The sequence below is a fragment of the Pipistrellus hanaki genome, assembly GCF_964339955.1.
Source record: "Pipistrellus hanaki genome assembly, chromosome: 10".
Classification (NCBI taxonomy): domain Eukaryota; kingdom Metazoa; phylum Chordata; class Mammalia; order Chiroptera; family Vespertilionidae; genus Pipistrellus; species Pipistrellus hanaki.
Window position 1 is genome coordinate 29892661 of NC_140512.1, and position 26301 is coordinate 29918961.

A 26301-nucleotide genomic window follows, 5' to 3' on the forward strand; every position below is an offset into this window, starting at 1 on the left:
ACAGGCCCAAACTTTCCTGACTTCCTGGGGTCTCCTGTTTGCAGAGAGGAGACACAGGGGTCTGCCCTGCTCTCTCATGGGGTAAGCTGAGCACGCACGCCCACCCACTAAAACGAAAACTTTAATAGCAGCCATTTGCTGCAAAGGTCCCTAATGCTTCAGGATAAAATCCACACACTTTTCCTGGTGCACAGGCCTTACGTGGCCTGGTAACTATTACTTTTGGATCCCTGTCCTCCATTTCCAAATGCACTACGCATTCTTCTCCCTAAGGGCCCAAGCCGTTCCCTCTGCCTAGAATCCCCCACTGCCTCGTTTTTTTGAGCAGGCTGATTTGTGTTCACATTTTAAACTCGGGTCAGGCTCCAGTTCTCCTCCTCCATGGACCCTTTTTAGACATCCGCCTGACGTGGGAGGAGCACTGTTCACTATGACAGCCTCGTCTGTAGCATGTGCCACACTTTGGTGTGATGTTCTGATTACTGTCTGCACCCTAATGGACTGTGAACATAGACTGTAATTTTTTTTAAATATTGTTGTTGTTTTTTTTAGAGTGGGAGAGAGAGAGAGGAAGGGAGAGGAATAGAGGGATAGAAACATTGGCTGCCTCCTCTATGCCTCCCACAGGGGATTGAGCCTGCAACCTGGGAATTGAACCAGTAACCACTTGGTTCCTGGGTCAACGCTCAACTCCTGAGCTACACCGGTCGGGCCATAGATTGTAATTTTAAAATCACTGTACCCCCAGACTAATATACTATTCCCCCCTAAAAAATACTAAATACTAAACTATGAAAGAAAAGCATGAATGAATGTGTAGAACTTAGAAGACTAGGTATGATACTAAATATCTAGTTGCATAGATTTCATTTATTTATTTTTATACTTATAAAAACAGATTCATAAGGGTCATTATAATTTTTTTTAATTCCTATCTGATATCACCATCGTTCCTTAAATGAAAGGATATCAAAGGCACATTATTTGAAAATAATGCACCCAAAATATCAAAGGCTTGTTATTTGAGAGTAAAAGACAATCTTGTAAATTACCAAACGTGGGGCCAATTCAGCAGAGCACCAGAGACTGGCCCAGGCTCATGACCTTGCATCAGAGCGGTATTTGGCAACCACTGACTTACATTTTCTCCCTGAGGCCTTGGTGGGGGGGAAAGCAAACCATTAATTACAGGGAGTATTCCGCCAGAGAATCAACCAGGATTCTCGGTTGCTGATTGGGGCTAGATCCACAGGCTTTGGGAACCAGAGGAAACAGTGGTATGTTTGACAATCTCTTATAAAAAGTGAGTGTATTCTTTAATCCTCACACCCCATCATTCCCTTCCTAGCCACCATTTACACCACATCACTCACCCCAGGTTGGCAGCTATGCCATGCCTAGAATGAAATATGAACCTGCTGTTCTCTCCACGAGCTTTATCCCAGGCTAAATGCATCCACAGAGTCCTCAGCCTCTGGCTCCGCCTCAGGGGCAAAAGTGGGACCAAGACCACACACTGGGAGAGAGCCCAGTTGCCCTGGTGTTGCAGGTCTGGCGAGTGAGAGGGAATCTTTCCAGGAGGCTCCAGTGTTCCTTTGCAGGAGCTTACTCACTCTGACATACATCTTTGTAATTGTTTCCTGGTAGATGGAGGAGAAGTCTGAAGGCTGTCAGTGAGTTCTGTGGGGATGAAAAATACACCTCAGGAAGAAAGAGGAGCCAAAATCAGTTTGGCTCAGTGGATAGAGCGTCGGCCTGTGGACTGAAAGGTCCCAGGTTCAATTCCTGTCAAGGGCATGTACCTTGGTTGTGGCACATCCCCAGTAAGGGTAGTGCAAGAGGCAGCTGATCGATGATTCTCTCTCATCAATGTTTCTAACTCTCTATCCCTCTCTTCCTCTCTGTAAAAAAAAAAAAAAAAATCAATGAAATATATATTTTTTAAAAAGACGAAGAAAGAGGAGCTGGGGTGCTGGGGAACGGACTCTTGATGATTGACATTTAATGGTGCTTGGGCTCTGCAGGGACTGGCTGTGAGCTCACTCTGAGCGTCTACCGTGTGAGTTTCTCTTCCTCATTGACCATATAGAGCAAATACGGAAACACCTGCAATTAGTGGATTATGGCTGCCATGAGAAATAGAAAAAACATTTCAAGAATGTTGTAAAAAAAAAATGTCAGAGACTGAGGCTCATGCTAATTACACATCTTTAGGTACTTCATGAGTACTTCTGAAATGTACGAGTATATTTTTAAACAAAATTTTAGAAAAGGAAGGGATTTTTTTCTCTTGCTTTTTCTGACCCTATCTCTTGATCTTTTCACTATTTCATTTTTAAAAGGGATTTGAAGCCCATGTTCAAAATTTTTCTATTTTCAAAAAAAGTGCAGAGGCAAAAAGTTTATTCGATGAATTGGTAATTATGATATACACCATTAGGAAAAGAAAGGAAGGCACAAGAGATGAGTTAAGCATTGGATTTATTTCTAAATTTAATGCAACGGGGGTTAAAAAAAAAATCGTTACCACGACATGAGGTGACAACTGAAGAAAATATGCAAAATCATTCCCAGAGACAAGTTTTCTTCTGGAATTATACTCATGGAGGATTTTAATTAATTAGCGCTTATAGAGGGATACTGTAGTGATAGAGTTGGCTTTGGGTATAATTTATAGAAACGGTATTTTGAAAGACTTTTTGAATACTTTGTAAAGGTTATGGCTTAACATTAAATTAAAACTCGTGGAAAGCATTTCAAGTTGGGAAGGGATCTGAGACAAGGTCCAAATAAATGTCATGGGACTGACTCTCTCAATGTCTGATAGCACATGCCACCCTCTAGCAGGTGTTGGGGGTCAGTCAGCTAATGACTGAATTCTCTAACAAGTACTTGAGGGACAAAAATTCCGTTCTTAATTTAGAGTCACATGCTCAGCCCCAGCCCCAGACTCAAAGATTCAGAATCCCTAAGGGAAGTGAGAGGTCGGAACCTAGCTGTATTTTTATTAAAGTGCCTACTGACAAGTCTCAGGCTAGCCAAGGCTGGGAAGCACTGTTTTAGTTCGGAGTTTGGTTTAGAGAGTTACTTAGTTCAATTTAGTTTAGTTGTTTCCAAAAGTGCCTCAACTACTGAGGGGAGAAGGGCTACGCCCAGAAAAGAGTACCCCTATGGGAACCTCTCCCAGTGCCTGGCTCTCCTGGGGTGCCCTCCAGCATCTCTGCTCGCTGTGTGGACAATCAGCACAGAACACGTGGCTTTAACAAATGTTGAAAAGATTCCCCATCTGGAGAAGGCGTTCTGGGGAGATAACCTCTGTGCATTTCTTTCTCTTTATTTCTTTAAATATATTTTATTGATTTTTTTTTTTTTACAGAGAGGAAGGAAGAGGGAGGAAGAGGGATAGAAAGTTAGAAACATTGATGAGAGTAAAACATCAATCAGCTGCCTCCTGCACACCCGCTACAGGCCATGTGCCAGAAACCAAGGCATATGCCCTTGACCAGAATCAAACGTGGGACCTCACAGTCCACAGGCTGACGCTCTACCCACTGAGCCAAACCGTTAAGGGCTGTTCATTTATCTTTCCACGATTCTCTCTTAATTACTTAGACTGCAGGGGTCCTCAAACTTTTTAAAGTGGGGGCCAGATCACGGTCCCTCAGAGAGCTGGAGGGCCAGACTATATGAACTACTAATTCCTACTGTAACACCTTGGCTGCGCTCACTGCCCAAAAAACCTGGCGGGCAGGATCAGACTCCCCTGGGGGCTGCATGTGGCCCGCGGGCCGTAGTTTGAAGACCCCTGACTTAGAGAATCATGTTGTAAACATGTGAATTCTAGAATTACGTTTTCACATTAAAAAAACCGCCCAACAGCCGAAACCGGTTTGGCTCAGTGGTAGAGCGTCGGTCTGGGAACTGAAAGGTCCCGGGTTCGATTCCGGTCAAGGGCATGTACCTTGGTTGCGGGCACATCCCCAGTAGGGGGTGTGCAAGAGGCAGCTGGTGGATGTTTCTCTCTCATCGATGTTTCTAGCTCTCTATCTCTCTCCTTTCCTCTCTGTAAAAAATCAATAAAATATGTTTAAAAAAAAAACAAAAAACCGCCCAACAAACAAGAGCTAAAGCAGCGCTTCTAAGTGTGCTTGGCTGGCTTCAGGACACAGTGCTGTCACACAGCAGGTAAGGTTTCGTTCTGAAATGGGTAAATTGGACTTGACAGTTCACTGCTTAGCCCTTACCCCGCTTCTGCCTGCTCCCTCATACGTTAGTTACATCTACTTGTGATATTCTCCCTGATTTCCAACAACGTCCTCCTTGTTAGCTGCCCTTAAATTTAATTCTGATTAATCCAGGCATTCTAGGTAGTTCCAGATATCATCTGTGTAGAAATGTTATCAGGAACATGAATGAAGGAGTTGGAAAGGGAATATGCTACCCAAAACATAACTCATTCCAAATCTATTTATAGGATCTGCCTCAACCTACAGATTAAAAATTAAAGATCAAAGTCTAGTTGACACTGACTTTTCCATTTGCCCAGGTATAAGAGTGTTTCTGAACCTCTATGAGGGGCTGAGTCATACTTTATAAGACTAGAGAACAGATAAATCGCTTTCAGAAGCACTGTTTCACTTCACCATCGTGGCAAACTCGAGGGAGCGTAAACTCCCCATTGGAGCAAATGAGGAGGTTGAGGCACAGAGGAAGGCAGCATTTCGCCAACGTCATCCAGCTTGTGAATGGCCAAGCCCGGCTTTAGGAACGGGCCTCAGATCCACTTCGGCCAGTCACTGACACATGGTGGAAAGAATGTTAAAGGCAAAGAAATAGTTTCCTAGAATAAAGTCCGCATGTCCTTCTGCAGCTGATAACTGGGGCATCGATATCCTTTGAAATCACGGGTCCTAAATAATCCGTTTCTCTACGGAAGGTACAAAAGACTTCGCGCTGTAATTTATGATTGCTGATCCTGATCTGCAATTAGATGCCACGGGACCTGGCACATCAGCTATAAAGAACCATTAACGTAACCTCTTTATCAATACGGAAAATTGCTAGTATTTTCGTATCTTTACAATGCCACATCTTATTTTTTTTTAAATGCAGTAGACTGTCTTCCATCTGTAATAACTATGATAAGATCACCCTATTTTAAAACTCACGTGTGAGGCGACAAGATAAAGGCCTACTCACCCCTCCTTCATATCGTTGATAGGGAGCGGAACCCTGCCGCCCCTGTCCAGGGCCGACGTGATGTTGATGGCATTCAGACGCTCCGGCTGCCACACATTTTTCACTGCCCCCAGGAAGTCTCCGAGGACCTCGCTGGCCAGCATTTCTTCCACGTTCATGTTTTTAATGAAGAACTCTGCCTGATATGGTAACGGGAAATCTAGTTTTGGCGGAAAGGGGTATGCATAGTTTCAGTGAAGTGGTCTTTGGAGAGGGAAACAAAAGAACCATTCTACACTTGTGTATTTCTGTCACAGTGCTGCCTTTGGAAAATGATATTAATCCTGACTTTAAAGGCTTTCTGTATAACAGGGATGTATATCTAAAAAATATATATATGTAACATATACTAGGTGACACAGAATTTTATCTACCATACATTCAAATTCAAGGGCACAAAAGGACAATTAATAATGATAGGATTTAGTGAAAAGGAATGAAAAAAAGGCCAAATCAACTTCCAACTAGCCAACGACCTGCTGGCCTCCTCCCTTGCCTCACCCAGGCAGAAGGGACACTTCCGGAACACAACATGGGTAGTGTTATAGATAATATTTTGTGTTAATAGTGTTTTAAAATTAGCAGTTTTTTCAAATATATCGTCTCCTTTAATCATTACAACCCTAAGCAGTGCTGTTCCCATTTGAACAGAGGAAGAAGTTGAGATACAAAGCAACATTCTTTCCCAGTAGAGAGAACATCATGAACTATCAGTACTTGATTGTGGCTCGTTGGTATATGATTTAAAATAACACGTTTTTAATGTGCCGTATAGTCAAGCATTGCATAACCACAGGAATATGCTCAGAGAGATGCATTGTGCAAACACCCTAGAGCGCCCTTCACGGCCCTGGGTAGCACAGCCTGCTGCTACACACCTAAGCCGAATGGCATAGCCATCGCTCCTAGACTACAAGCTTGTACAGCAAGTCGCTGCACTAGACCCCGCAGGCAATTATAACACAATGGAAAGTAGCTGTATGTCAAAACATCCAGTAAAAATATAGATATATTGTACCTGGAACTAGTATAAAATAAGATTTGAATGTAAACCAAAATTGAAAAAAAAATTAAAAATATGGTATAAAAGATAAAAATTGTTGAACCTGTATAGGGCCCTTACCATGAAGGGACCTCACAGGACTGGAAGTTGCTCTGGGTGGGTCATTGGGTGAGGGGTGAGTGAAGGTGAAGGCCTAGGACCATGGTCAGCAAACTGCGGCTCATGAGCCACTTGCGGCTCTTTGGCCCCTTGAGTGTGGCTCTTCCACAAAATACCACAGCCGGGGTGAGTCTATTTTGAAGTGGTGTTAGAAGAAGTTTAAATTTTAAAAAATTGGCTCTCAAAAGAAATTTCAATCGTTGTACTATTGATATTTGGCTCTGTTGACTAATGAATTTGCCAACCACTGGCCTAGAACATTACTGTCCACCACTGTAGTCTTTATACAACTGTACACTCAGGCTATCCTCAATTTATTTAAAACAAGAGCTTAGCATTGTGCTACCTTGTTACAATGGCTACAGTATCACCAGATGATAAGAATTTTTCAGCTCCATTATAATCTTATGGGGCCAGGTCCTCTCTGCAGTCCAAAATGTGGTTATGTGATGCATGACTGTATTTTGGAGCATGCTAAAATATTATTTTCTACTAAAATAAATATTGATTATATTTTCAATAAAAATTCTTAAATTATAACAATATTACTATTTTGATCACTCCATAATTACATATTCTAGAAAAATTACATTTTAAAGTTCTCATTAAATTCCTTAGCTCATACACATTTAGTTTTCCTCTCCCCTAATAGCTCATCAATATTTCTCTCCAAAGATTTCAAAATTAATATTTTAAAACAATTGAATGTCCAATTCATACTCTCAATAAAGGGTAAATATAATTTATTTCATTTTATCAAATTTATTGTGAATTATAAATCATCATTCCCCTTATTCTAATTGTTATGTTAAGATAAAAAGTGGCTTTCTTTTTGTTTAATAATATTTCTGTAAAAATAAAAGCTCCTTTTTTTAATACTTACAAACTAATGGATTGAGGTGAATCATCACATTTATTACTCACAATCAGAGGGTGAGTAGTAGGTCTTTGTGGTGTTCTCCATTCTTTCAGAAGGGGAATCTGATCCTTGAGGTCCAAAAATGTACCATCATTTGAATTTATATAATTTTTATCTAAGCTAAGGGAGACTGTATACCAAGTGCTTCTCTTTAGCAATTACTATAATAAATATAAACTTTAGCAATTACTATAATAATATAAATAGGTTGGTTATCTGAATTCTTCCCTTAAAAAGAAAAGTCAAAATGTTTCTGGACTATACACAGATTAATCTATACTTGTGCACACCTTCTGACTTATTTCATTAAAACTCATATCTATAAAATTTTCCATACTTACTTAATAATAAAATAAAAACTAAAAACTACACAATAAACAACTGAAATCATGATGACCTCATTTCTTATGAAGCCGCTTGCATATGCAAGGGTATGAATGCCTGTGGTGATGTCAGGGTAGGCCATTCTGGTTTTAAAGTTTTCAAGAGAGTTTTCTAAAGTGTGGCATCTCTTCCTAAAGACTGAGTTTTTCAAGGCCCTAATCATGGAAGATTCTTTACTCATTTCTGACTCTGTCATTTATTCTGCTTATAGTTTTATTAGATTTGCTTGATGTACAGGCCATCTGCAATCTTCTAAAATGTGAGAATATATATATATATATATATATATATAGCCTCTTTTATATAGATAAGTTTCCTGTTTTATATAGAAACATTTACAGTTTCTTACAGATAAACAGTAGCTTAATCATACTACATTCTTCCCCATACCAAGAAATGCTTGTGCAGAAATATGCCATAAAGAACTGTTTCTTGGCAATGAATGGCATTTGTAAATAATGCCAAGTAACGTTTCTGAGTCTGTCAGAAGTCTATCCTCTACTAACTTCATTCAGTGTTTTTCCACCCACTGTTCAAAACTTGTTTCTTACATATGACCCATATTACTTTTTGGAGAACTGTTTCTTGGCTTTTCCTAATCCATGTGACCCCACTTGGTCGTCCCTTTATGAGACCGGGTGCCGCCTCGCCCCTCGGAGGCTCCGGGCTGCGCAGCTGCCTGCTGTCTACCCGGCCAAGTGTGGCTGCCAGCACTCCCAGAGATGAGTCACTCGAGCTTTCTAACTTTGGGAAAATCCCAGGCCTGCTATATTTGGACATCAGAGAGGCCAAGGGAGCAGTAGGCCAACAGATTGGTGGCAAGCCTCTGAGGTACTGAACCCAATTTAGAGTCACTCTGTGTGCTCTCCTTGAGTTCCAGGCTGTGTGCGTCTACAGGACTCATTTCCCATTGAACCTCCCCAAGCAAGAGACAGCTGGGCAAGGAGTCAGACTAAGCGTGATTATTCTGATAGGCAACTCTGACTTCTTTCCCCAACTTTATCTGGAAAAAATGGCATGTGTGGAGGTCAGGCTCAAATATGCACATCCTTGAATCCATATAGATGCCATCTATACCAGCAAGGACAAACACATGCCACTTGGTCCCCTGGTTTTCATACTCTGGGGCCCCAGAATTCTCTGTAAAAAGCAGTAAATAAAAACTCCATCGGAAGTAAAAACCCCAAACTCCTCTACTCTTTCTCATCAACACACTTCAACATGCCTATTTTTAATTCTACAGTTGTGTAGCAGTTTTCCACTAGTGTCTGCTTGGACATGGGTCCCCACACATCAATGGCACCTATGAGGATGCCTGTGGACTCTATATCCACAGGACGGAGATGAGACCTGAGAGAGAAGAGGTTCCAACTACAGACCAATAGGGACTCCCATATCTGACAAAGGGCTTTGAGCCACTCTGAGAGCCTCATGGTGAGGTGAGTGGCCCAAGCCCATGTAGCTAACTGTACTGTTGAAGTCCTTAGGAAAAGAAAACTTTGCAATTATTCTGTTCATGAAGGGCATTTTAATTCTACAGGGACCGATCAGACTGGATGCAAGCATCCGAATACAACTGGAGTCAAGTACAAGTCTCGCTGATCCCAACGTCAATACCCACCAAAGCCCTTGAGAAGTGAAGAAGTGGACAGGGAATTTTCTGTCTAAGCCTACAGAACCAGCACTGGGACTTGTTTTGCATAGATGAAAGTCACCCAGAATTTTAAACCAGCAGATTTGTTGTCTGAAACTGATATTGCTAAAACCCCTGGGGGGGTAGGGAATCATGTAAAGGGGTTCAAAGTCTTCAAGCAATTTCCTCAACTTTGGATCGCATTATCAAATCTTCAGAAATTGCTCTCTTTTATATAGTATAAAAGCAACTTTTAACCTCGCCTTTGCTGAATTATCACACAATCCAAATTAGTAGGTTCTGAGGCAGTTTTGTGTGTGTGTGGGGGGGGGGGTTTGCTCGTTTCTTTTTAATTATACTGGTAAACAGAAAAATTCCCCTTCCCAGGGTACACACAGGAGGGAAAATGTCCATTCTCCTCCTGTTACCCTCGTTCATAAATGATATCGGGTATAGAGGGGAGTCTCCCATAACATATACATTTTAACCGCCAACTTTTTAGTGGTATGTATTTTTCCCAATCAAGTGCCAAATTAGGGTCAGAGTATTTGAAAGCGTAATTCTTGGAGTATTCCCTTGGTCCTTCCAAATCCTTGGGAATCACTTACAATTTGAGCATATGTAACTCTAAATTGCTGATGGACTCTGGCAATTACTGATCCATGATTAGCTATTAGGAAGGAGTGTGTGACCTAAATTACAGTTTACTTCTGTCCATCAATAACTTCTTAACTTAACAAAAAAAAAAAAAAAACACAAAAAAAAACACACAACACTATAAGTTTTAAAGAAAAATAATGAAATTAACTAATAATTACTGTTAGTGCACTCTGTGCTCAGTGCCGTGAGAAGCACATTTCATGGAATCTGTATCCCAGAATGAAAAGAGCAATTTTATTCTTAGTTTTATTTTACAGATGATGAAACCGAGGCCTGGAGAAATAAGTGGCATCCTAACACATCATGATATTTATAACAAATTAAATATTGCCTAGTTTTCTTTTCTACATTTTACTATTTCATTAGTTATTTTAGGTATCCGGTACTTTAAAATCCTTAACTATATTTTTACACAGACATAAGACATAATAAAATACTTCTTGTAAACAAGGAAGCAATCAGCAACATATTTTTTCATACCTACCTTCTGCTGACATTATATTAATTATCAGATTATGCCTTGCAGTCTCAAAGGTACGCCTATTGTAGGCAGTTATCTATCAGAAAATGAAAATCATATTAAAAAGGTGAAATGTTATTTGGAAAATAAAATTCATTAAGGACAAAATGAAAACATACCGCCCTTCTTTCCATTTTCATGATTTGTTTATATACTTACAAAATATTCCTTCTCTGTGCAATAAGAACTCAGAGCTTTTAGCAATATTATGGGAAGAGAAATCATTAGTCAGGTCTATTTAACATGCTGAAATGAGTTAAAATCAGAGTGTCTCTTTCACGGAAGACTGTTAAGTGCTCATCACAGTGCAGAGGTACCATTAGTAAATGGATTAACCACTATGAATTACTTAACAGTGCCATTGTAAAATTTCAAAAGCACCAAAACAACTTTTATTTTTGTATTTTTAAATGAAACTTAAGGATCTGTACTGGAAAGGACACATTAAAGCAAGCACATCTCTGTGTTGTTTGCACACCAACCAGTCCAAAAAAAAAAAAATGTCATGAATAACCCTTGGGATATCGTATGTCCACTTCCGACGAGAGTAAAGCAGTAAGGGTCATGGTCTATCAAGCTTATGGCACATGCTCAAAAACACAGATCAATCCCTTTGTACAGTCAAATATTAGTAAACATTTGCAGAGCCAATGACCTCACATCAAAGTCAACTCAGAAACAGCCACTGCAAACAACAAACAAAGCGAAGGCCAAAATCACGATAATACTTCAAAAATCAAGGAATAATTAACTTTAAGACAGATAGGAAATCATTCAGATAGGTCTGCAGTACCTCAAAACCCCCAAAAACTAAGAGATTGTGCAAAGTCTTAGCATCCCGGCACCAGCCTTCTGGCAGTGATATCAGCTGTGGTTGACACTGAGAATAAAAAGTAGAACAAACTGACTCATAAAAGAAATATCTTGCTCATTTAAAAATGAATACCAAAGAACTTACATGCATATATGCATAACCCATGGTCAGAGACAGTTGTGCAGTGAAGGCCTGGGGAGGGGGTGGGAGTGGCATGGAGAGGCTCAATGGGGGGGAAAGGGGGACAAATGTATTGTAATACTTTCAACAATAAAGATAAATTAAAAAAATAAAAACAAATATCAATGGTTTTCATAGCATCATAAAGCTTTAAATAAAATAAATTACACTCAGAAATATTTAAGAATACAGTAAAAATCAAAATTTTGGAGTAACTCCAAACCTTTAATAATATTTAAAAGTATATATTTTGAAAACCAGACTATTATACAAAGGTAAAATAACTCTCTCTCCCTGACAATCTTTCTGATTTCTGTTAAATTAAATAACTTCCTAACTATATTTTTGGACACATGATTAATTAGATTAACAATGAAAAAAAGGCTAGTTATTAAAATAAACTAGGAACTCTGTTCAAAAAGAAGCAAATGAAAAAATGTAATAAAGATTTCATTTGGGAATTTTCATGCTTTTAAAAGTTCACCCTGCAAAAAACTTAATCATATTCTTACTGAGAAAAAAAACATCAGTCTTCTAATATTTGTTATAATATCTCAAAGCTAAAGCTCAGAAAGAAATATTAGACATTTGCAAATGAGTGGCAATATTTTTATGAGTAGCCTTTCCATAATTATCACAAATCTCAATATTGTAAATTTCATGAACTGTAATGTTATTGTTTTTTTAAAAAAATTACAGCTACTACAGGGAGTGAAAAACATTTCACGAATTAGGAGGAATAATTTTATTATCTGAATTTATATATAATGTTTAACTTTAACAGTCATAATAGAATACAGTCCTCCTATTACTTCTAATGAGATATATTAATACTGTAATGACCTCAATCAAATTTTACTGAGGTATATGTGAGTACATGCTTTTGTGATATGAGAAGATGTGATTATTAATGCCTTCAATATTTTAATGCACTGTTTCTTCTGCCTAAGATAGTCTTCCTTCTATTTTGTGAAGTGAATTCCTATTTACCCTCTTACAACTCTTCATCAAACAGCACCTTTTTATTATCACAGTTTTGTCGTGTTGGCTAAGTATGTGTTTCCACTTCAGTGCGCCAACTCCTGGACTCACCTGTTATTCATCCTTCTATCACCAGCACCTATCATAATGTTCATTACATGGTAGAGGTTCACAAAATGTCTGCATAATGACTTTATTTTGGTGAACATGAAATTTGGAATTAAAATAAGAAGCAGATAAGTTTGCATTTATTTTCTTAAGTATAATTCATATTATAGTAACCTATTTCTTTTAAATGTCTTATTTTTTTCCACTAATTTGGACTGCCCCTTTTTTATATAAAAGTTGAAAGAAAAAAAAACTGTGAAATGACAATATACCAATGGAACAGGATTAAGAACCCCCCAAACCACATGTGTATGGGCAAACAATTTTTGACAAAGGATCCAAAAATGTGCTGTGAAGAAAATAAAGCCTTTTCAGCAAATGGTCCTGGAAAAATTGGAAAGCCAGATGCAAAAGAATGAAACGGGACTTTAATTTGTCACCATGTACAAAAATTATTTGAAATGGATCAAAGACCTAAATACGAGATCTGAAACAGTAAATTACATTGAAGAAACATAGGTACTAAACTTATGGACCTAGGTCTTAGAGAAGATTTTATTAATTTGACCCAAAGACAAGGGAAGTAAAAGCAAAAATAAATGAATGGGACTCTATCAAACTAAAATGCTTGTGCACAGCAAAAGAAACCACCAACAAAACAAAAAGACAACCAACCTAATGGGAGAAGATAGTTGTACACAACAGCTCTGACAAGGGGATTAATAACCAAAATATATAACAAACTCATATAATTCAACACCAAACACACCCTCCCACTTAAAAATGAGCAAAGGATTTAGACAGACACTTCTTCCAAAAAGATATACAAATGGTCAATGGATATGTGAAAAGATGTTCAGCTTCACTAGCTATTAGAGAAATGCAAATCAAAACTTTAATGAGATATGTACCACCTCACACTTATTAGAATGGCTATTATCAACAAGACAAGTAATAAGTGTTGAAGAGGTTGAAAAGAAAAAGGAACCCTCATTCACTGTTGGTGGGAATGTAAACTGGTATAGCTACTGTGGAAAATAGTATGGAGGTTCCTAAAATAATAATAATAATAATAATAATAATAAAATAAAATAAAAATAAAAAGAGAGTTGTCATATGACCAAGCAATCCCTCTTTTCTGCTTCCACCCCCGAAATTTGAAAACATTTATTCAAAAAGATATATGTGCTTCTTTGATCAATGCAGCATTATTCACCGTGCCCAAGACATGGAAACAACCAGAATGTCCTTCGATAGACGATTGAATCAAGAAGATGTAGTACATATATACTAATTCAAGAAAATACTACTGAGTCATAAGAAAAGATGAAATATTGCAATTTGCAACAACATGGATGGACCCTGAAAATGTTATGCTTAGCAAAATAAGTCAGTCAAAAAAAGCTAAGAACCATATGATTTCACTCATATGTGGGATATACAACTGAAACTCATAGACACAGACAACAGTATGGTGGTTACCAGAGGGAAGAGGTGTTGGGGGCCAAATATATGGTGGGTACACAATGCAATATACTGATCCTGTATCACAGAAATGTACACTTGAAACCAATCTAATCTTATTAACTAATGCCACCCCAATAAATTTAATTTAAAAGACTGCCAGTTCTCAGAAAGGACTGGTACATTTCCACATGCTATCTACATTGTTTCCATGCATAAAATGCTAAAAACCATTGCCATGTAATTTTAATTCCAAAATTTGAAACTCAGATTACCAAAAAACAAACAAACAAACAAAAAACAATTTTGCTCATTCTAAGAAATTACCTCAATGATTGTTGGTTTCCCCACATTTTCAGCTGTTGGAGACCCATACAGGACTCCATCACTATACGGAGTCCTTTGGATATATCGAAGCCATCCAGGTCGGTCTGGATAACCCATTAAATTTGTGTTAAATGTTATGGGATCATTACTAATCTCTCCTAGATAAGAAACACAGAATTAAAATACAAGTCAGTTATTTTCACACATGTTGCTTTGGTAGTTTCAATCAAAATATTTCTGTCTTAAAAAAAAAATTTTTTTTTTTACTTTTGTAGCAAACTAAATACACACACACAAAACCAAATCCATCTGGGAATTCAGATTAGGGCCTCATGTAAAGAAAAAATCCCTTTGGTTGTTCAGTTTGCCTAGAAATCTAATGTAACAAAGAAAGCAGATTCATACAACTTCAGAGGAATTTTTCTTTTTTTGGTCACCGAGGAGTGGGAAAGCTTTACCAATAAGACAACCGTCTTTCAGAAAAATCTCCCAATCGTGTGGAGATATTCATTTTCTTGTGAAGCCTTCATTTCATAAAACTCTGGACACTATCAAACTAATCTTAAGGAATATCTCAAAGTTATAAAAATACCATTAAAACAAAAATGATGTAATTTTAAAACAATGGAGGATGAATTGAAAAAAGTGTTACAAATCCAAAGGAATTGTAATAATGACAACATTTGTTAATGATAAATAATAATAATGGCATCATTTATTAGCAGGTACCTGGCCCTGGCCCTGTGCCTAGATTTTTACAGGCACAACAGTATCTCATCTGATTTTGAAACATACCTATAAAAGCAGTACTATCATTAGCCCTTATCTTGTTGATGAAATGTATAATTTTCCATGTTACGTAACTGCTCTGTGGTCATGTTATGTGGTAAAACTAGAATCTAATCTTGGCTGGCTCCAGAAACTATGCTTTTAACTACATGTTTTCTTCTCAAATATTAGAGTTTGCTCAAAAGGTTTAGTTAAGTAGTTTTGCAAACACAGAATACCACATTTTAAAAAAATTTTTAAAGAACTGATAAAAAGACTACCTTTTATTCTAGAATGCTGTTGATAACATGGTGAACTATATTTTATGAGTGTTTTTTGGTATGCTATTCATCATCCAGTCTACAAAACTAATGTTTACATTAGTTGTAATGCTCTAATTTTTAGGAAATTCATTTTTATTTGTTACTTAAGAATTATAATAATTTAATATATTGTTCTTGCCAGTCCTATGTCTTTATTGATTTCATAACATTTGTCACACAAATGTAATCCAATAGTGAATTAAATAAGACTTTGCAATTGGTGTTACTTTAAGGGAAAAATTAAACTTCATTATGTTATTATCAAGTTATATAAAATTATTTCATATTATAAAAGCTTTTTTGAGAACTTTCTTAATACTATATATCATGCTCTTCTATACATATGTATAGATCCCTAAAAATCAATGTACTATATAAGATTCAAAGTTGTAATAAGAAAGTCATAATTATATAACTATAATTATTTCTATGAAAATATAGGTACATCATTTGTCAGAAGCACAAAGCTCAAGACTGGGAAGCCAAAAATATGCTTTCTTCAAAATAAAAAAATGAATTATTTCCTTCTGCAATTAAATTTATAATCTTATGATGGAAAATAGCCTAGAATGACCAATTTATCATGCACCCAAACCATTTCAAATGTTAACAATATTTTATCACCTGTCACCTAGATTATACACAGTGAACAAAAAGAAAAATTTCGTAAATCAATCACTTTTTCCCCCCATCAAGGACATACCAGGTTTGGGGTAAGGTGGAAATTCTCCCTTAAAAGACTCTCTCTCCAAAACATGAACAAAGAGGACACCGGCAGATGGGTACACATCGCGATCAGAGTGCACCTTTGAGAAGATGGTGTACACTGAAAACGGAGAGGGGAGAAAGGAGATTGACAAGCAGTGAGATCTGCTCTTGACAATTCACTTGTCCTGCAAGGAAGGGAAAACTGAAGCAACATGCAACATATTGTCAAGAAGTTTGTTTTAAAAGGAAGTAATTTTAGAACAAAACATCAAACAACTCTTCCAACTTGGCATGTTTAGAGACTTTTAAAATACCATGTAAACAAAGTTAGGCACATTTTAATGTTTTAAGTTGTTATTAAACAATGAAAACATAACATCTTTTTGGTGATTTCACTGAAATTATTACCAGCAAAATTCATCGTAAGAACTGACCAACTATATAACTGCTACATTTTTTTTTTCAAAGCAAAATATAAAGTGTAATTTTTAAATGGTCAGAATCTATGTTGTATTAATTGTTTGCTAGACAAAGCACATCAGAGTGTATAATACTATCGATCTATGTAAGGCAATTTTCATATATACTGATTAAAAAATACATTGATACTTTTTTCTATGCATGTTATTTCTAATATCTCTCCTAGAAATGATTTATTCCATTTTACCTGATCTTGACATTTAATAACTCACACAATATAAACCTACATCCTAAATAAGCTATATCAATTACATAATAAAATTCAGTGCCAATAATTGCTTTAAGTGAAATGGGGTAGATTTCATGATTCACTGGTTACTTAAGATATATGATGGGAGTACATTAAAATGGCCAAATTGGGTTGATTAGTTTTCCACCTATTGTTTTTCCTCTGATATCAGCATCTCCACCAACACATTACTGCCATTACCCTTGTCACCTCTACAATCTCTTTTGGTTTTCTATCTTCCTGCCTGGCTAGTGGCTGCAATTTTTAAACAGATAAACTCTATCAGGCCAGTTCTTTCTCTTACTCACTGATGGATTTGTAAATGGATTAATTAACCTTAAGAACCCCAATGCTGCTTACTTCAGGCTCACAACTAACTAAAAGCCCTGGATAGCGAGACCGCCGACAGTAAATTTTTCAGCGTAAAAACAGGAACTCCCACAAAAATGTTTCTTTATCTGTGAAAACTTGTCCCTGCAGTCCTGTGGATGGCTGCCAAAAATGTAAAACTACACTAAACTATGTGGCTTGTAGCGTCACGTAGACCCATAGCTTTACTACTAAACATACACCTTCAAAGGCCAAGTAACAGAGGGAGGGAAGCTGCAGGTTGGGTTCAAGCTAGGTCTTCGTGGAGATTCGTCCCTTCCCGCCTTGTTTTGTGCCAAGTATTCACAGTAGCCTTCCCAGGGCCTCCAGAATGGCCAGCTTCTCCCCAAGAACAACTTACTCACCAGTGGGAATGGTCCCATTCTCAAAAACGTTAGTGTAAGAATCACAGAACCGTGAGGATAAGAATTTGAGCTTTTTCAGCCGATGAACACCACAACACCCCTGGAAGACAAGGTGCCGTGGAGAATGCAGTGATGAAGGAAACCCGGGCCCTGCCTTCCAGAAGTTCACTACCTGGTTCGGGAGACCAGTGCCCAACTAACTCGGTCTGATCCCAGAGGAGGAGGCTGCTCTGGCGATACCTGGGAGCATGATGAGCAGCCACAGAGGCTAAAAAGACTTGGAAAAGATTTCTGGGAAATGTAGGATTCAATATGGCTTTTAGAGGACTAGCAAGATTCTGAAACTCAGAGTTGGAGAATTCAGACATGGCAGCATCAAACACACATACACGCTACAATTGTGAGGTTCCGTGGGGTTCGGTTAAGGACGGGAATTAAACCGGGGATGCTAGATCTTGGAGTATATTTAAGGTAGGGGGAGAAAAACTGGGAGACAAATGATGGAGAGTTGTGAACTACTGCTGAGCAGCTATTTCATTCTATGTGTAAAAGGGAGTTTATATCCAAAGCACAGAAATGTTTTGAATAATCTAAAGGAATCTCTTCAGAACGTATCTAATTTATTCTCTCTGGAGATTAAAAACACCTTGAAGTTCAGCTCTGAATTTTATTTACCTTCATTATTTTCTCGGCACCCAGAAGGTGTCGGGCATATTTGAATAACATTACCAGTGCCTAGTGAACAGATAAATATATTCTAATACAAAACACTATAGAGGTAAACACAGGTCTCATGTTTATGGATTCCATATACATAATATGCCATTTACATTTCAATTGTGTCACAAATTCTCATGGGCGTGTAGCAGTTTATATGTTACCCTCCACCATTTACATGACTAATTACTAACAGTTTCCCGTAGTTTTGGCTGTCATAAGGTGGCAAAAGCAAGCTTACAAGCAAAAGGGAGGGTTCTTAAGTAATATTGAAACGATTCTATTTCCTATATAGCTCTTGGCAGGTCCTGAAGTGGGTCCACGAAAGGGTACCTGCCCCTGCATCATGCCTCAGTTCAAGGACAAGGATAGACCATCTACCTCAGCCTGTTTCCATGACAGGCATTTCTGCCATCTCCAGAGCCAGGCTACCATCGAGCATGGGCCTCCTGGGCTTCAAGATGACAAGGGCTTTTCTTTATTCATGTGTGCTTTAATGCAATCTGCTCAACGGCTTGCTGGTCAGTTACCTTGGCAACTCTGCAGTAAAGCCTCTTCACGTTAAATATATAGTCCGTCACTGACTTGGAGAAAAAAACACACACATATACAGATGTGTGACACTTTCATCACTCAGAAATGGAAAATGATTAAGCCGGTGTGTTTTGTTTGTGAACGTAATACTTGCTTTCTGCAGCAACAGTTGAAATTCTGAGCGCCCTTCCCAACATTTAAGAGAGGTACCCCATCCCTTATCCTTTTCTGCTTTGTTAACTTGCAAAACAAACAGCTCTTCCACCGAGGCTGTTTGGGCAGCAGTTACACCTCACTCACTTTTAAAAACAACAAGTGACAGAGACTTCAGAGTTATGGGCTCTTATTCTAAACACGAACGCCACGGGGTCTGCACCAACCCCCACCAAAGCTGTTATTAACTGCTGCACTCTTGTCTGTCTGGGTACCACTCACAAACAGTAAGCTCGAAGCATGTTGTTTTCCTTAAAAGCTAGTCTTGGAAATCAAATGTAAACACCCAAAGACTCCACGGGCGGAAATAAAATAATCTCTCCGATAGATGTGTACAGTGCCCTGGCAATCAAGCAGAGGCTGCAGGTCGCGGCCTCCTCTTTGTGGAGCACATAGCTTTGCAACGGGCTCCAGCCGCAGATCCATTACCTTCGCAAACACATGCCACTGGATACAAATGACACTGGAAACCACTGTGTGGCTCAATCCATGCAAATCCATCACCATTAATGGGGAAAACAATTAAACCAAAAGTCCAGCTCACAGGGAGGTCCAACACATCATCTTCAAACGGCAAGGGTAGCTAGATTTGCCAAGATTAAAAACTGAACATGAAAGTCATAAATAACAGATTTTTTTTTCCAAAGGAAAAATTATGTATCTGGGTTGAAAAGAGCAAAAGGGTATTCGGGCATGGCCAGAGTAATTGTTTCACCCTCCCTACATGTCCCTTGTTACCATGCCGGCAACATCTTTTCACAAAACTGTTTTCCCAGTATTCATCCTAAGGTGTAGAAACTGTGGACCCTACCCACGATATAGATTATATTACGACAGAGAGCCAAGAACCAAATAACAGTCAATACTGGCAATCGCAATAAACGGGGACCTCATTCTAGCTAAATAGCAGCCTGTCTTCTTTGGTTAGTCCATTTGACATTTTCTCCCTATGGGAGCCACAGCCTACTAAAAATATGAAAGTGTGCTTATTTGCAATGCCTTAAAAACAAAAGCAAATATGGATGTATTCAGTACATATTAGCTTTTGAAGGGATTATGGTTGTTCATTGCTAAGGAATCTATATAGAACATAACTCCACAACTATTACATGATTATGTTTAATGGCATACAGGCATGTGCAGAGTCCCTCCTATACAAAGCCCATAGGACACTTAACCTCTTTTTCTGTATCACCAAGAACAAGCGTACGGCTATGAAGATAAACTAGCTGGTGAGTATAAGACCCGACAAGCCCCAGTTCCATTTAGATCTTAAAGCCATCTCTCCTCTGAAATCTTTGGGAAGAAAGTCATAAAGCCATGTTCACATTCACGTCCAGGTAACCTTTATTAGTAACCTATTATGTGTATCTCTCTCTCTCTCACTGATACTTTATCAACAGATTAATCACTTCAAAGGGTCCATTAATATAATCAATTACTAATTTGTATAATTTAGGAGAATATTTTACAATCTTAATCACCAGGAACTCCAGGAGAGAAACTTGTCAGACGGCTGAGTTTTCTAACGCACCCAGCGGTCGATCCTCTTTCCCGGTGGGCCAAGAGCGTCCTTTGGCACATCAATTATCGCACTCGGTTCTATTATTTAGCGATGCCCTTATGGACTGCTTGGTGGCTTTGTCATTTACTGATCACACTAGCGCTAGCGGGTCCCAGTCCAACCAATGCTTTTGAAAGGCTGCGTGTTTTATAGATTTTCTGTTTTCTCATGGGAGGACACGTTGTCAGCTGTCATTTCTCATCGCATCAGTATGGTTCCTATATCAGCTTCTCGAGCCCCTCTAATTTGCCACTGTTTATCTGCTGCAGTTTAGAAAGCAGACTTCCAAATGAGGTGGGCTTGCATGTTAAGGTAGGAATAAATCTGTACCTGCCTCAGCACACGTTCTGCTAGATGTGAAAAACGGGAGCCTGCATTTGCAGCATCTATTGTGGCCTCTATCCTGGTTCTTAGTGGACGCAGTCGACTTCTGAATAAATGATCTTGCTGCAGTCGGATGCAGGCATTACGTGTGGAGATGGCAACGTAAACTCCACGTATTAAATGCATTCAGAAGTAAGCATACCTAGAAAGTCTCAACTCAATCCATCTGTTCCGTAAACACAAACTGTCAGATTAGAGGGAGTGAATTTAATGCATCATGTAAAATAATTTCTTACATATTTGATGTGTGGAAAACATACTGCATAACTGAAACAAAAGAGATCTATTGATTAAGTGATTTATGGCCCTTTAGCAATACCTAAATCAGCCTACAAATATGATCACATTCTAATTAATAATGCATTAATAAGAAATTAAAGTCTGTTTCTAAAAGCATTTCAATTTTGTTCATTTGTCTCTCATGTTCAGAGAGTTTTAAGATATAAGCTAATCACTGGAAAGCATGACAAGGGTGCTTTATGAAAACAAGTTACTTACATAATATAGTGGAAATGTCTAACTGTTTATAGGATATACTGCCTGAATAGTAAGTATTATTTTGGGGGGAAATTTGGATAAGAATAAAGAAGAATATTTTTTAATATGTTTAATATATAAAGATAATACTGAAAAGCCACTTACCTGATAAGGCTTTAAAAATTAACTTTTGCCTGAGCAACCAGACATCTTAAATCCTTAAAATCCTTTTCACAGAAGATTGCAAATGTTAAGAATTATAATATTTTTTAGAAAGAAAGTTACACCCAAAATGCAATTGCTAAACTTATTTAACTATACGATCATCTCTGATAATTAAAAATTGTAAGTACCAGCAGGAAAAATAAGGCTTGTCTTATATTTTATAGTTTTAAGGGCGAAATGCTCTGTATGAGTCCCCGAGCCCCTGTACCCACGAGCGCTCCTCGAAGCTGCTAGCGATTCATCAGAATTGATTATGAGAGATGAATCCATTTGCTATCTCTGCATCAACAACTCATTTCAGGGTTTGCAGAAGCTGATGTTTAAGGTTTCCTCCCTAATTTATTTTTTAATGTGTTATTTCTATAGTCAAATTGAAACATAATTACTAAATCAAATAATTGCTGTAGGAAAGTATTGTGAGGGACAGCAATACCCAGCCAGGTACACAACCTGTTTTGCTTTTTTTGTTTGTTTGTTTTCCTCTAAGATTTACCTTGTGTTTTATCAATCCAGCTTTAAAAACCTTGGCTTTGAAACAAGCTTTTCTCAGCAATCTGCTTTTCACCTATGAGTTTACTCAACATCAAAGTGCTACAGGTCACTCATTTCGGGGGAGGGGGCGGGGGGTGTCAGCTAATGTTTTTTTTTATTGTTGACACTATTACAGATGTTCCCCACCCTCCCCCCTTACTTACCTCCACCCAGCCCTTCTCCCTTAGTCACAGATAGCCCATGCCTCGGCTGTAGAATTAATCACAGGGAAGGCATTAGACTGCCGTTTTAAATTTCCTTCTTCTAAGAGATATGGCCACTTTTCTTTACATGAGGCAGAAGAGAAACCACCACTTTTTCTACAAAAAGCAGAGGGTTTCTTCTTCACACACACACACACACACACACTCACACACACACTCACCTCCAACTGAAGCCCCTTACTGAAACCATTTCTCTAAACTAGAGTGAAATATCTTGATTTTTCACATTAATAACAACATATTTGTTTTGCTGTGGGTTTGTTGTGGTTTTTTTTTTTGTGTGTGTGTGTGTGTGTTTTTTCCTTAAATGTCATTTGGAAAGTGGCTGCAAACCATTATGAATTGGTGATCAATAAACTCAGTCTCGGAAAACGCTGCAGTGGAGAGGGCTTTACATGTCATCCTGCCCGGCCATGCTAACCATCTCTCCTACAAAGCTAGGCAGATCTTAGCGTTACTTACTATTGGGATATGGCCGCAGCTTCTGCTTAACTGAGAACTCCCGACAGATACCACCAGTTGGAGTTGGCATGCTTTGCTCTCCCAGAGAGTTTAGTCTTTCATTTTATACATAACAAAACTGAAGCCAGCAAGATAGACAGATTCAAGGCTATTGAACTAGTAAGAGGAAGAGCCAGAACTTGAATTAAGGATTCATGTATTTTGTTTGAAAACATAAATTAATACATTTGGTGGCTGTGTATTATATTATTACAATCTACCACAGTAAGCTAATTATGTTGGATAACTTTCTTAATTATCTCTCTTGTTTTGTTTTGTTGTTTTTTTTTTTGAGGAGTCAGAATTTGACTAGATAATCAAAGATCATTCCATTATTTCATGAAGTTATAATTACACTGCATCATTGGAAAAAGTGAGTTGACAATAACAATTTCAAGAAACAAACCTAAAGTTTCTTTTGTTTAAATTAAGAAAAAAATGAGACATTTCAGCCCTCAATCGCTAAGAGGAAGAAAAACTCACATCTCTGGATGATGGTCTTTTGAAGTCCTAACGTGGTGATCCTTCCTCCTGGCTTTGCCACCTTTCTGAGGCAAAGAAGAATCCATCTTAAGTCCTAAGAGCACTTCCTGTTCCTCTCCAATGAAAGAGGGGTAAAAGGTCATCCAGAGAGATATTCCTGTCTTTGAGCCATGCAATCCCTGGACTGTCAATAGCTAAGAAGGAGCCTCCTTTAAGATGCCAATAGAGAATCCTACCCAATTATTTGACTCACATATAACTTCACTCCCATGAATGTCTAATTAAAGTTTAACATTTAAGTTGAAAATAATTAGAAAGTCAGCACAAGACCATTTTGATTTTCTCTTTCTTAGGGAAGAAAGCAATGGGAGTTTATCAGTAAACCTAAGACTAACCCATTTCAGAACATGAGTTGCCCTAAGTAAGAAAGTAGAATTTGAAAATGTTTGTCTAAGTAAAGCATATAAATGAGCAAAGGCTTATTCCTTTTTATTTAAATTGTTCAAGGGGTAAATTTTAAGTTCCTCTACCCTCACCCGAGGAAAAATAAAGATAAAAATCCATATTTAGAGTGTTCATTCTGATTTTTGCAACCCATGTGTATCATGGTAGAATGATACCAGAACTATTGGTTTGAGACATTTAAATTCCTCAAAATCCTATTTACTGATAAGGCATGACCCATTGCTAAAATTAATAATTGAAAGAAAGTTATACAAAAAATATAATTGCTAAACTTATTTCCCTATTTAAATTCTCTTATAATCTTTTGTTCTCTCTTGAAATTGTAAAAAACATTTCACAGAATATTTGATAGATCTGAGATACCATTTAAAATACCCTTGCTAGCCTAACTGGTTTGGCTCAGTGGATTAAGCATCAGCCTGCAGACTGAATGGTTCTAGTCAAGGGCATGTACCTTGGTTGCGGGCATATCCCCAGTAGGGGGTGAGGCAGCTGAATCGATGTTTCTCTCTCATTGATGTTTCTAACTCTCTATCCTTCTCCCTTTCTCTCTGTAAAAAATCAATAAAATATATTTAAAAATAAAATACCCTTGCTATATAAGATACTAGAAAAAAATCTGTTCACATGGTTGATGAATCTTATTATTCTCTGTATAATTTATTTGATAATCAGAACCACAATAACAGAATTTAGATTGGACAAGGAGACCAGAAAAGGAGAAGAAGCTAAAGGATGAGTTCAAGAGAAACTAAAGAAATAAACATAATGTGGTAACCTGAACTGGTTGCCTCAATAGGTTCAAGATGTATTGCTCATTTCTATTTTGAAAAGTACAATTATCTTTCAAGTCTCAATGAGAAAATCAGTTTGAGGTCAAATAGCAGCATGAAGTTTGAAAGAGGAAAAGATAATACCTCTATTAAAGGTCTTGGAATAGTGAATTTCCCTAAGAACAGCACCATAGTAGACAACTCAACTGGGTTTAATAGCTGGTTAGAGAGTTCCTTTCCAGCAAATGAAGTAGGAAATGAAGAGACATACTCAAAGAGGACAGAAATTCTAGGGATCAAAGTTAAGGAAAGAAACTGAAGAAAAGGGAAATGATAAATGAAATTTAGGACAATATAGTTTCAAGTCCAGGGAAAGAGTCTTTGGGAATCTTGAGTGGGTCACCAGAAACAGGCAAGTCCCAAGTCTTTGGGAGAGAGCAGAGGAGAGGAGCACCTCGCAGAGGGCAACACTGAGGGCCACCTGATGAGCAGGACTGGAAAGTTTAGAAAACAGGAGGAGTGGATGTGCCAAAGAAGCCGAAGGCCCTCAGCTAGATTGAGGAACCAGCCAGATAAGGGTGGTCAGGGGTGATTTCCTTAAAGAAGCCAGGGAGAATTCCATGAGAATGTATAAGGAGGGTCTGCGGAGCAGACTGACACGGTGGGCTTAGGTCCTGGAACAAGTACATCGAGTGTTTTATAAAACAAATTTTTGTGATCTTTTCATGGGAAGGTCTTACCATAAAACTGTATTTTCTGATCGATACTAGCAATGGAAATTACTTAAAAATGAAAAGATGTTTATTGGTTTCAAAGAAGCTGGGTAGGAAAACAATGGGATCTTTTGTCTTACTCTGAAATAAATCTGGGAATAGAAGATTCCAGCTGTGGAATAATTTGGTGCTATCGGGGGGAAAAGTTAGTGACCCCCCCAACTTGAAGAATGTATTAATAAAAAGAGGTAAGCCAGGAATCACTCCTACAAGGTAGCCAGGTTTTATTTGGCAGTAAGGCCATTTGAACACATGAAATAGCTATGTTTTTCAAAATATTTTAAAATTATTATTTTTATAGACACTTTAGTTGCCCCAAAGTTATGAAAACCAGGCTACTATTCTACTAATGTTCATGACCACATATAGTCAAAATTGTGTGGATATGTGGTGGTAGTGGCAAGGAATGAGGTGCAAGAGGGATCATAAAGGTAAATAATCAAGTAATACAATATTAACTGAAAACTTATAATAATTTATATTTTTGAAAACAACTAATATTTGGCTATTAATATTTTTCTCCCTGACGAAATGCAGTATTTCAAAGGTCTTGGCATATTGCTAATGGACACATTTATCCATATAAAAGAAAAAATGAGAAGAAACAATAAATCATTCAAGGGTCAGGTCATCTTTCAAAACAAAACAATTGGCATCAAATTATTTAATTGCAAAACACATCAATATGGTTTTGCACAAAAATCATTCAAAAAATCATCCACAATTAGCCAAAACATTTTATGACCATTTTTCTAAGGTTATATAAATACTGCCTTAAAATGATTTATGTTAAATGTACTTCTTA

At 37.8% G+C, this 26301-nt stretch overlaps 1 protein-coding gene across 4 annotated transcripts in view; it reads right to left on the minus strand.

Annotated features, from left to right (window-relative positions):
* The window catches only part of SGCE (sarcoglycan epsilon), a 126734-nt gene that overhangs the window by 83862 nt on the left and 16571 nt on the right, over positions 1 to 26301 (minus strand). For all 4 annotated transcript variants that reach the window (XR_014796111.1, XM_084896691.1, XM_084896693.1 and 1 more), the window contains exons 2-5: positions 16185 to 16307; positions 14391 to 14548; positions 10481 to 10553; positions 5200 to 5398 (exon numbers count right to left, since the gene is read on the minus strand). Coding sequence is in view for 3 of the 4 variants with exons in the window: in XM_084896691.1 (XP_084752817.1) it covers positions 5200 to 5398; positions 10481 to 10553; positions 14391 to 14548; positions 16185 to 16307 (553 nt within the window). In the remaining variant the exon portion in view is untranslated. The remainder of the gene's footprint in view (positions 1 to 5199; positions 5399 to 10480; positions 10554 to 14390; positions 14549 to 16184; positions 16308 to 26301) is intronic.